The 11,204-nt window shown below is 42.8% G+C and overlaps 1 protein-coding gene across 2 annotated transcripts in view; it reads left to right on the top strand.

Annotated features, from left to right (window-relative positions):
- Positions 1–310: 310 nt before the first annotated feature.
- LOC129860492 (mitogen-activated protein kinase 14A) overlaps positions 311–11,204 on the top strand; it is a 33,979-nt gene continuing 23,085 nt past the window's right edge. The window contains exons 1-3 of one of the 2 annotated variants that reach the window (XM_055930914.1): positions 311–884; positions 6,071–6,200; positions 7,522–7,580. In XM_055930914.1, coding sequence (XP_055786889.1) covers positions 766–884; positions 6,071–6,200; positions 7,522–7,580 — 308 coding nt within the window. In that variant the 5' untranslated portion in view covers positions 311–765. The remainder of the gene's footprint in view (positions 885–6,070; positions 6,201–7,521; positions 7,581–11,204) is intronic. The other variant, XM_055930913.1, reaches the window with a different exon arrangement.

Raw genomic sequence — 11,204 nt, 5'->3', positions numbered from 1 at the left:
GAAAAAAAATATGTTTGTCCAAAGACATTACAGTATGAAGATATGCAGAAACTCCATCTCCCCGATAACGCGTGTACGCGATGTCATGGCGACGTTGGATAGCTAAGCTCATGCGCAGAAACACGTCACCGTCTAACGGTCTCGCGCCGAACTACGCATGTGTAGGCCGTCAAATCAACGGCACTTTTTTTCCCCCATACAAAAATTAAAATGTGTCAGTTTAACTTTCAAGAGGTTGGAGTAATAAAATGCTCCACTACTTAAGGCATTGTCTCGAATATAGGTTGTGCCTTTAGATTTCGAGAAAATTAACAACTAAGGAATCAATTTTCACTTCTCAAACTGGTTCGCTTGGTTTGTTTCACAAGCGTTCCCGGAAGTATCGTGATGTTGAGCCTCTGGTGTTAGAAACTCCGTGGTTTGTCCTTTGAGTGAGTAGAAGGATTTGGATCTCATTTCGCGACATTTTGTTGTTGCAGCATAGGAGCACGGGCGCGCGGGGTAGGTAACGGAGTGAAATCCTGGGAGCCTGAACGCAAATCGGAGTAGAAACGCTTTCTCACCGTCATTTAAATAATTTTGCACCTTGCTACGAACGAACATTGCATCCAGCATCTACTGAAGTTGATAGAGTTTCCGAGCATTTTCTGAAACAAGCTAGTACAGTAGTTAGCGAACTTACGTTAGTTGCACGAGTCTAGTTGACACCTTTGACCAACAAAAAGCAGAAGTCACAACTTGCAGTTTGAGGGTTGTTCTGCAGGAATGTCGCTGAAAGAAAGACCCACGTTTTATCGGCAGGAGGTGAACAAGACGATTTGGGAGGTACCAGAACGCTACCAGATGTTGTCTCCAGTCGGGTCCGGGGCCTACGGATCAGTTTGGTAATTTACACGGTTTTTGTCCTATGTTTGCGCAGAGTTAGCTATAGCTAGTCATTTCTACGAGGCCTGCATAAACGCCTAAGTTAGCATGGGGTAGCTAGGTAGTTACATTCAGAATAGAACGCTGCGCGACCATGGGCCCTCTCGATTCTCGAACTGTGTCAGCGAGAGCGAGCGTGCGAACTTGCCCCAACCAGTCTGTGTTCACACAATAGAATAACATTAGTCAGACGCACCATTCGCTTATGTTGCGGTATGAAATGTTGCCATGTCCCCAGCCACGTTTACTAGCTAACTGCTACGTGCACGGTGTAAATGTCCAGCAAATTTTATAGGTTGACATTGTAACGTTATCTGAATAGCAACATCCATTTGAAACGTATTGAAAATTATTATGCAAATGTATAGCCACAAAGACTTGGAAACTAACAGTTATTGTTGCTATCTCACATCCAATTGTTTTCTTTCTGATGTGTACCGAGTGTTTCTGGTATGTTCTATTCTACTATATCCAATTGGTTGGGAAATGCATTTAGACACAAAGTTTGCAGTCTTGTAGTGGATCTCGTTGTAGCTTAAGTGGCTAACTTACATCTATTGTTAAACCTCCACACAGTGATGCCACTTAATTCTGTATTATACGGTGACTCATATGCCCAGAATAGGTCAAACCAAACTGCAGGATATTTGGCTAATTGATTTACTGTCTTGACTAGATGCATATTGTACGCCAGATATCTGATAACTACGTTTCCATTAATGGGCGTTGCAGGTTACCTTATACAAAACGCTGCATATATGTCTAAACTATATATAAATTCTCGAGTTGGGGAAATGGGCATCTTATAAATGTCCATTGCAGGCGGGTCTACAAAAGCCAGAGGAAACTACGTAAGATATTAAATCAATGTTTTGTATCTAGTGAGAAATGCCTCTTGCGTGTGTAGGTCTTTTTTGGTTGCATTGTATGATGTACTGTCATCTACTTCTTCACGTGGCAGGGTGCATAGAAACGACTAGTTCCTGCAAAGATGTGGGAAATGCTGGATCTGCAGCAGCTAAAATGGGAGGCACCACCTCTAGCGATATAAAACATAGATTTCAAATCTTTTGTAGTTTTCTTTGGTTTTTGTAGACGGACCTGCAACTGGACACTGACTCTTTATAAGATCCCCTTTCCCCCAAATCCAGAATGGAGACGGTATCACCAAGAGCAGGCTAGTTGAGACGTCTATGCAGTGTTTTGTATAAACTAACCTGTAATGCCAAGTATTGAAAACATAGCTGTAGATTGTATGCCAGATATGTGATAACTCTCTCTTGCTCCTTAGATATTGAGGAAAGCGGATGATGTCTGTCTGTCTTGACTTTCTTCTTAGACGAGAAAATGTTGTATTTATTTCATCTTTCTTTAACTAGGCAAGTCGGTTGTGAACAAATCGTTATTTACAAAAATGGCCTACCAAAAGGCCTCCTGCGGGGACTGGGGCCTGGGATTAAAAAATAAATATAGGACCAAACACACATCACAACAAGAGACAACACTACATAAAGAGAGATCTAAGACAACAACATAGCAAGGCAGCAGCACATGACAACACAGCATGGTACAAACATTATTGGGCACAGACAACAGCACAAAGGGCAAGAAGGTAGAGACAACAATACATCACACAAAGCAGCCCCATCTGTCAGTAATGGTGTCCGTGATTGGGTCTTTGAATGAAGAGACTGAGATAAAGCTGTCCAGTTTGAGTGTTCGTTGCAGCTCGTTCCAGTCGCTAGCTGCAGCGAACTGAAGAGGAGCGACCCACGGATGTGTGTGCTTTGGGGACCTTTAACAGAATGTGACTGGGAGAACGGGTGGAGGATGTGGGCTGCAGTAGATATCTCAGATAGGGGGGAGTGAGACCTAAGATGGTTTTATAAATAAGCATCAACCAGTGGGTCTTGCGATGGGTATACAGAGATGACCAGTTTACAGTGGCTTATGGAGTGCAGTGACGTGTACTATAATGAGCATTGGTGGCAAATCTGATGGGCGAATGGTAAAGAACATCTAGCTGCTCGAGAGAACCCTTACCTGCCGATCTATAAATTACGTTGCCGTAATCTAGCATGGGTAGGATGGTCATCTGAATCAGGGTTAGTTTGGCAGCTGGGGTGAAAGAGGAGCGATTACGATAGAGGAAACCAAGTCTAAATTTAACTTTAGCCTGCAGTTTTGATATGTGCTGAGAGAAAGACAGTGTACCGTCTAGCCATACTCCCAAGTACTTGTACGAGGTGACTACCTCAAGCTCTAAACCCTTAGAGGTAGTAATCACACCTGTAGGGAGAGGGGCATTCTTCTTACCAAACCGCTTGACCTTTGTTTTGGAGGTGTTCAGAACAAGGTTAAGGGTAGAGAAAGCTTGTTGGACACTAAGAAATCTTTGTTGTAGGGCATTTAACACAGAATCTGGGGTATGGGCCAGCAGAGTATAAGACTGTATCATCTGCATATAAATGGAGGAGAGAGCTTCCTACTGCCTGAGCTAAGTTGTTGATGTAAATTGAGAAAGGCGTGGGGCCTAGGATCGAGCCTTGGTGTACTACCTTGGTGACAGGCAGTGGCCGAGACAGCAGATTTTCTGACATTATACATTGCACTCTTTGAGAGAGGTAGTTAGCAAACCAGGCCAGAGACACCAATACTCCTTAGCCGGCCCACAAGAATGGAATGGTCTACCGTATCAAAAGCTTTGGCCAAGTCAATAAAAACAGCAGCACAATATTGCTTAGAATCAAGGGCAATGGTGACATTATTGAGGACTTTTAAGGTTGCAGTGACACATCCATAACCTAAGCGGAAACCAGATTGCATACCCGAGAGAATACTATAGACGTCAAGAAAGCCAGTCAGTTGGAGTGTGTGGGGGGGGGGGGGGGGTGATGTCATTGAAACGGATTCCCATTTCTCTTGCCCTTCTTTACACTTTTGACATCTGTTTTACCATTTTGAATTCACTTTTACTGAAGTGCCAGCCTGTTCTCAGATCTGTTTGTTCTTTTGCCTACTCCGTTGTCAAACAAAGCATTGGCGTGACAATTCCATAAGGCGTTGGCAAGAGAGAAGAAACAGACTGGGACCCAGTCTTGTGAAGTACTGGTAGGCATATGTTGTTTACTTGAAGAACATTTTACTTACTATGACTGAGATATGTGGTTGTCCCACCTAGCTACCTTAAGATGATTGCACTTACTGTAACTCGCTCTGGATACGAGTGTCTGCTAAATGACTAAAATGTAAATGATGACATGTCTGTGTTGAGGTTTATTTTACCTTGGTAGGGACAGGTGAGCCCATGGCATTAGGTCTAATTTTCTAAATTACTAAACTAATGTTGGCCTAGTTTTTTTTTTTTACACAAATAATGGTTCCTGTATTACTGCTGCTGCTATGCAACAACAGGACAGCATAATCTGTCAAGGATAATATATTCAAAGGTTTCCTTTACTTTTAAAATGGGCCTAGTAGTACCCAGTATTACCTCCTAGAACCTGCTATGGCATTAGTATCATCTGCTGGATTGTTGTTGTCTAAGTAAACATCTGGTTGTTGTTTCTGTTGTGCTCCCCACAGCAGGTGGTGACTACTGTGCTGCTGCTAGGCAGAAAGGATTAACTGTTGACGGTCGGATTAGTGCTGTTGGGGTAAAAAAAAAGTGACCCCGATATCAGATCAAGGGACATTTTTATATTACATAACATTTTTGCTTTTGTTTATTCAGAACGATTTCCTCCTGTTATGTGGGCACCACAGCTCCCACATACATACAACTTTATCTAAATGTTTTGCTTGTTGCGGCACTGGGACTCCTGACCTCCTTGGCCACAAGCGTTTGTGCACCTCTGCTTTGTACTGTTAAGTGTGTACAGCAGCTGACTAGCTTGGGTGCCAGTCTGTTTCTGCCCTCTTGCCAACTTCTTATGGAATTGTCATTGACAGCTATGGAGTTGGCAAGAGAGCACATAAGAACGCCCTAACCATTATAGCAGCTGACCACTCATGACTGGTTAGCAGACATTCAAAGGAAGAGGTAGTGAGAGGTAGGCTTCCCTCCCCCAGTATGTCATTCAGCCAGGGTGAATCTCAAGTCTTATCTGTGATTCTTTGGGTCGTCCCTCTCCTCGCCTCCTCAAGATGTCAGAGGAAGAAAGTAGAGGATTGGAGAAGATCCAAGATGAGATCCAAGGTGATTGTCTCCTCCAATGTATTCCTCACTTCCCTCTTGACTTTTTTGGAAGGCAGCGAGGAGAGATTGACGCCACAAGGAATCGAGGGAAAGACTATTGAGATCTCTCCCGGAGAGAGACGTTCGTCCCCCAGCCTGCCAGTCATCTTAACGGAACGGCTGTGTTTTCATTCTGCTAACGTACTAAGAAGGGGGCAAAGAGAAGGGACATCAGGACACTAGGAAACACCTATTGAGATGCTCCTTCTCCCCCAGCCTGTCAGCCAGACTCGCCATGACCAGACAGCGCGGCTGTGTTTCAGGCTGTGTCCCAACTGTCACCCGTTACCCTTCATAGTGCACTACTACCCATGGACCCTGGTGATTTCTTTTTTTTTTCTTTTGCCATTTGGGATGATACCTTAGTCTGAGGGATGACATTTTCTGTTTAGCTGATGTCTGTTTTTCTTCCTTACGTCAGCACCTCTTACATCACTTTATCTGGTTTTAGCCTTTTAGTGAGTCATTTTAAAATGTGTTTTTCCTGTGTCTTCTTGGAAAATTACAACCTGGCTGCAACAACTTGTTTTAGGCTGTAGCCTATGTCTAAAGCAGGGCTGTTAAGTTCCGTTCCTAGAGGCCCGAAACATTTCTGTTTTTTGTTTCTACCTGGTAGTTAATTGCACTTACTTGATGGCCCAGGTCTGAATTAGTCCCTGATTGGAACGAGATGATGAAAAACAGAACTGTTTTGGCCCGCCAGGACTGGAATTAAATAACCCTGGTCTAAAGAAGAAGATGAGTTATGTTTTGTCACATGCTGTTGATCGGTAATTTCAAATATTGCATATTATCAGTAAGGATTGTATTTATTTTGATGGAACATTTTGGGAGCGATGACTAGTATCTTATCCTATTGTTGTAGCCTAGTTGTTGCAGTAACTTAAACCCCTATCACGTCTCCTCCAGCTCGTCGTATGATGAGAAGTCTGGTCTGAAGATCGCAGTGAAGAAGCTCTCCCGGCCATTCCAGTCCATTATCCACGCCAAGAGGACCTACAGAGAGCTACGTCTGCTCAAGCACATGAAACATGAGAACGTGAGTTTCATCTCTCTTAAAACTTCTTATGGGCAGGTGGGACGGTAGCGTAACTTCTTGTTAATCCAGTCACTGTGTCAGATTTCAAAAAGTCTTTACGGCGAAAGCACACCATGCGATTATCTGAGGACAGCGCCCCGCCTACAAAAGCATGAAAAACATATTTCAACCAGGCAGGTGCGCCACGAAAGTCCGAAATAGCGATATAATAAATGCCTTACCTTTGATCTTCCTCTGTTGGCACTCCAAAAGGTCCCAGATACATCACAAATGGTCCTTTTGTTCGGTAATGTCCTTCTTTATATCCATAAAAACTCAGTTTAGCTGGCGCGCTTCAGTCAATAATCCACCCAGTTTCCCTCCATCAAAATGCATACAAAATTAATTCCAAACGTTACTAATAAACTTTTCCAAACAAGTCAAACAACGTTTATAATCAAACCTTAGGTACCCTAATATGTAAATAAACGATCAAATTTAAGACGGAGAATCGTTATTGTTTTTACCGGAGAAAAATACCAAAGAACGCACTCTCTTCCACACGCTTGGAAACACTACAGCCAAAATGGGAGCCACCAAGAAAAACTACAATTTCTGGCTGATTTTTCCAAAAACCAGCACGAAACTCTTTCTAAAGACTGACATCTAGTGGAAGCCCTAGGAACTGCAATCGGGGAGGATTTCGCCTTATAATAAAAGTGACAGCCATTGAAAACAGTGGTAGGTTGCGTTTTTTTGGGGGGGGGGGGGTTGTCCTCGGGGTTTCGCCTGCCATATCAGTTCTGTTATACTCACAGACATATTTTCAACAGTTTTAGAAACTTTAGAGTGTTTTCTATCCAAATCTACAAATCTCTAATTTTATGCATATCCTAGCTTCTGGGCCTGAGTAGCAGGCAGTTTACTTTGGGCACATGAAAATAAAATGCCCCCTACCCAAGAGAGGTTAAAAGCAGCAGAACTGTTTTATGTTGCTGCTGCGATAAGTCTAGGAATATGTTGGTTGAAGTATTCCTCTGCTCTAGTTCCTCTTCCCTCTCTTTCTCTTTGCCCCTCTCTGGAGCTCAGTCCTCTCTCTCTCTCTTAAAGGCAGCAGAAGTATGTTGGCTATATTAATCATAGTATGCAACTGTGCTGCTGACTGAGATATCAACTGTAGGAATTTGTTGGCTGAAATATTCCGCTGCTCTAGTTCCAATGCTCTAGTTCCAAGTATTCCAATGCTCAATTCTGCTGAAACCAATTCATTGTGGAGTCATGAAATCATTTGGGAGAGCTGATACAATCCTCCTTACTTGTTGCGTTGGCCTCTGTGTTTCAGGTGATCGGCCTTCTAGATGTCTTCACACCTGCTACTAGTCTGGAGGAGTTCAATGACGTGTGAGTTTAGTTGGAAATCTAAGGCCTGGCGATTTTTCTTTTATCTACTGTATGTTCCTTTATCCCTCCATAACCATCGTTCACTCAGCCAATGCCTATTGACAGAGGATCAATGTCTCACTTGAAACACAATGAGTACACTTAGTGCCTTTTCCCAGCAGCAGAGAGTAAACAAAGCCTGCTCTGCCTAGGATACAACCAGGGGTCCCTGTGTTACTATTTTCAGTAGTACTACCACATCTCCCTTCCCATCCTTGGAAATAGTTACTCACTGGGTTCCTTGGCTTCAGGCATTTACTGTTTGTTGATGTTGAAAGTCAGTGAGAAGAGGAAGTGGACAGATTGTTCAGTGAGTCAATGCTGGCCGACTGCCTTCTCGTGTTTGTGTACTATGTGTGGGTGCCTGGCTGAGTGAGTGTCAGACACACAAGCCTAGACCTGTTGCTGCCTCTGCTGAAGGAAAATGTGCAGGAAAGGCCTGTCGTTCCTACACTTCCTACTATTTACCATGTTTGGCTCGACAATGACAGCAATGGAGTTAGGAAGAACACAAACCGATCTGGGCCAGGCTAGCTCTCTGGCAGCTCCACCATCAGAAGAGGCAACTGAAGTGTGCTCTCAGCTGCCCCACTGTCCCAGATAGATTAACACCCCGTACCACAGAGAGAGGGGGGGGGGGGGGGGGGAGAGAAGGAACAAGAGATGTAAAACAACATCAGGGTTGCAGTGAAAGAAGTTCCTCTTACACAGAATGATAAATAGTAGGGCTGTCCCCGACTTTAAAAAATAAATTCTTGGTCTGTTAGTGGTCTGTTCTTCATGATAGTGGTCTGTTCTTTAGATTAATTGATTGGTCAATCTTAAAACATATTTTTCCATGTATAGACACACCCAATGTGTTTAAATAAAATCATCTATACAGCATTTTGATGCTTTAAGGGCACTGTTTGATGAAATAAGACACAAATGACTCAAGGGAGCCATAGATGAAGAACACATCCTTAACCTGTTTCATTTAATTGATAACCACGATTTTGAGATTCAAAGATCTTAATCAAAATTCTATTCAAATCTAACTGAAAATGATACAAACCTAAAAAGTAACTGACATTGCCAACTATGTAAATAGGCAATGTAAATATGCAATAGGCAATAGCCTATAAAGCCCACAAATAAAAACATAGCAGCCTTCAGGTAGAAAATATTCTGATTTAAAAATATATATATATTTTTTAAACATATTTTTTAAAATCCTATAAATCACTTTGGGTGTGCATGGCTTGTCTGCAACTAACTTGGAACGTTGTATCAATTGTTAACTTGGGTCCAACTGGAAGCTCACACTAGCAACATTGTAAAATATTCTGGACCCTTAGTTTCCCATGCCAGTGAGCTCAGGACAGAGACCGCTGTAGGCTATTTGTGCAAGGGATAAGAAGTAATCAGGTGTTTTATGACGTTTGCAGTGGATCAGAGCATTACATTTTTCCCTTTCACGCTGAGTGGTTATCAAAAAGGAGGAAAGATTTTTCAAATACATTGAGGAACTATTGTCATTAACAATGGATGTAAAAACAGACTTTATTTGTTTGCTGTTGAGGATCCGCCATGCTGATCCTCAACACAGGGGCCCCTCGGGTGCGTGCTCAGTCCTCTCCTGTACTCCCTGTTCACTCGTGACTGCACGGCCAGGCACGACTCCCAACACCATCATTAAGTTTGGCGATGACAACAGTGGTAGGCCTGATCACCGGCGACGGTGTGACAGCCTGTAGGGGGGAGGTCAGAGACCTGACCATGTGGTGCAAAGACAACAACCTCTCCCTCAACGTGATCAAGACAAATGATTGTGCACTACAGGAAGAGGAGGACCGAGCATGCCCCCATTCTTTTCGACGGGGCTGTAGTGGAGCAGGTTGAGAGCTTCATGTTCCTTGGTGTCCACATCACCAACAAACTAACATGGTCCAAGCACACCAAGACAGTCATGAAGAGGGCACGGCAAAACCTATTCCCCCTCAGGAGACTGAAAAGATTTGGCATGGGTTCTCAGAACCTCAAAAGGTTCTACAGCTGCACCATCGAGAGCATCCTGATGGGTTGCATCTAGAGGTCGACCGATTAATCGGAATGGCCGATTTAAGTATGGCCGATTTCATAACAATCGGAAATCGGTAATTTTGGATGCCGATTTTTAAAATAAATAGTATTTTTTTTATTTTTTTTTACACCTTTATTTAACTAGGCAAGTCAGTTTAAGAACCCATTCTTATTTTCAATGACGGCCTAGGTTAACTGCCTTGTTCAGGGGCAGAACGACAGATTTTTACCTTGTCAGCTCAGGGATTCAATCTTGCAACCTTACGGTTAACTAGTCCAACGCTCTAACCCCCTGCCTCACGAGGAGCCCGCCTGTTACGCGAATGCAGTAAGAAGCCAAGGTAAGTTGCTAGCTAGCATTAAACTTATCTTATAAAAAACAATCAATCAATCATAATCACTAGTTAACTACACATGGTTGATGATATTATTAGTTTATCTAGTGTGTCCTGCGTTGCATATAATCGATGCAGTGCACATTCGCGAAAAAGGACTGTCGTTGCAACAACGTGTACCTAACCATAAACATCAATGCCTTTCTTAAAATCAATACACAGAAGTATATATTTTCAACCTGCATATTTAGCGAAAAGAAATCCAGGTGAAATTGTGTCACTTCTCTTGCGTTCATTGCACGCAGAGTCAGGGTATATGCAACAGTTTGGGCCGCCTGGCTCATTGCGAACTAATTTGCCAGAATTTTACGTAATTATGACATAACATTGAAGGTTGTGCAATGTAACAGGAATATTTAGACTGATGGATGCCACCCATTAGAAAAAATACGGAACGGTTCCGTAATTCACTGAAAGAATAAACACTTTGTTTTTGATATGATAGTTTCCGGATTCGACCATATTAATGACCTAAGGCTCGTATTTCTGTGTGTTATTATGTTATAATTAAGTGTATGATTTGATAGAGCAGTCTGACTGAGCGATGGTAGGCAGCAGCAGGCTCGTAAGCATTCATTTAAACAGCACTTTTGTGCGTTTGCCAGCAGCTATTACGCTGTTTATGACTTCAAGCCTATCAACTCCCGAGATTAGACTGGTGTAACAGATGTTAAATGGTTAGCGGGGTGCGCGCTAATAGCATTTCAAACTTCACTCGCTCTGAGACTTGGAGTAGTTGTTCCCCTTGCTCTGCATGGGTAACGCTGCTTCGACGGTGGCTGTTGTCGATGTGTTCCTGGTTCGAGCCCAGGTAGCGGTGAGGAGAGGGATGGAAGCTATACTGTTACACTGGCAATACTAAAGTGCCTATAAGAACATCCAATAGTCAAAGGTATATGAAATACAAATCATATAGAGAGAAATAGTCCTATAATAACTACAACCTAAAACTTCTTACCTGGGAATATTGAAGACTCATGTTAAAAGGAGCCACCAGCTTTCATATGTTCTCATGTTCTGAGCAAGGAACTTAAACGTTAGCTTTCTTATATTGCACATGTTGCACTTTTACTTTCTTCTCCAACACTTTGTTTTTGCATTATTTAAACCAAATTGAACATGTTTCATT

Source organism: Salvelinus fontinalis, chromosome 8 (genome assembly GCF_029448725.1).
Source record: "Salvelinus fontinalis isolate EN_2023a chromosome 8, ASM2944872v1, whole genome shotgun sequence".
Lineage (NCBI taxonomy): Eukaryota > Metazoa > Chordata > Actinopteri > Salmoniformes > Salmonidae > Salvelinus > Salvelinus fontinalis.
This window is presented reverse-complemented; position numbering and strand designations above follow the sequence as displayed.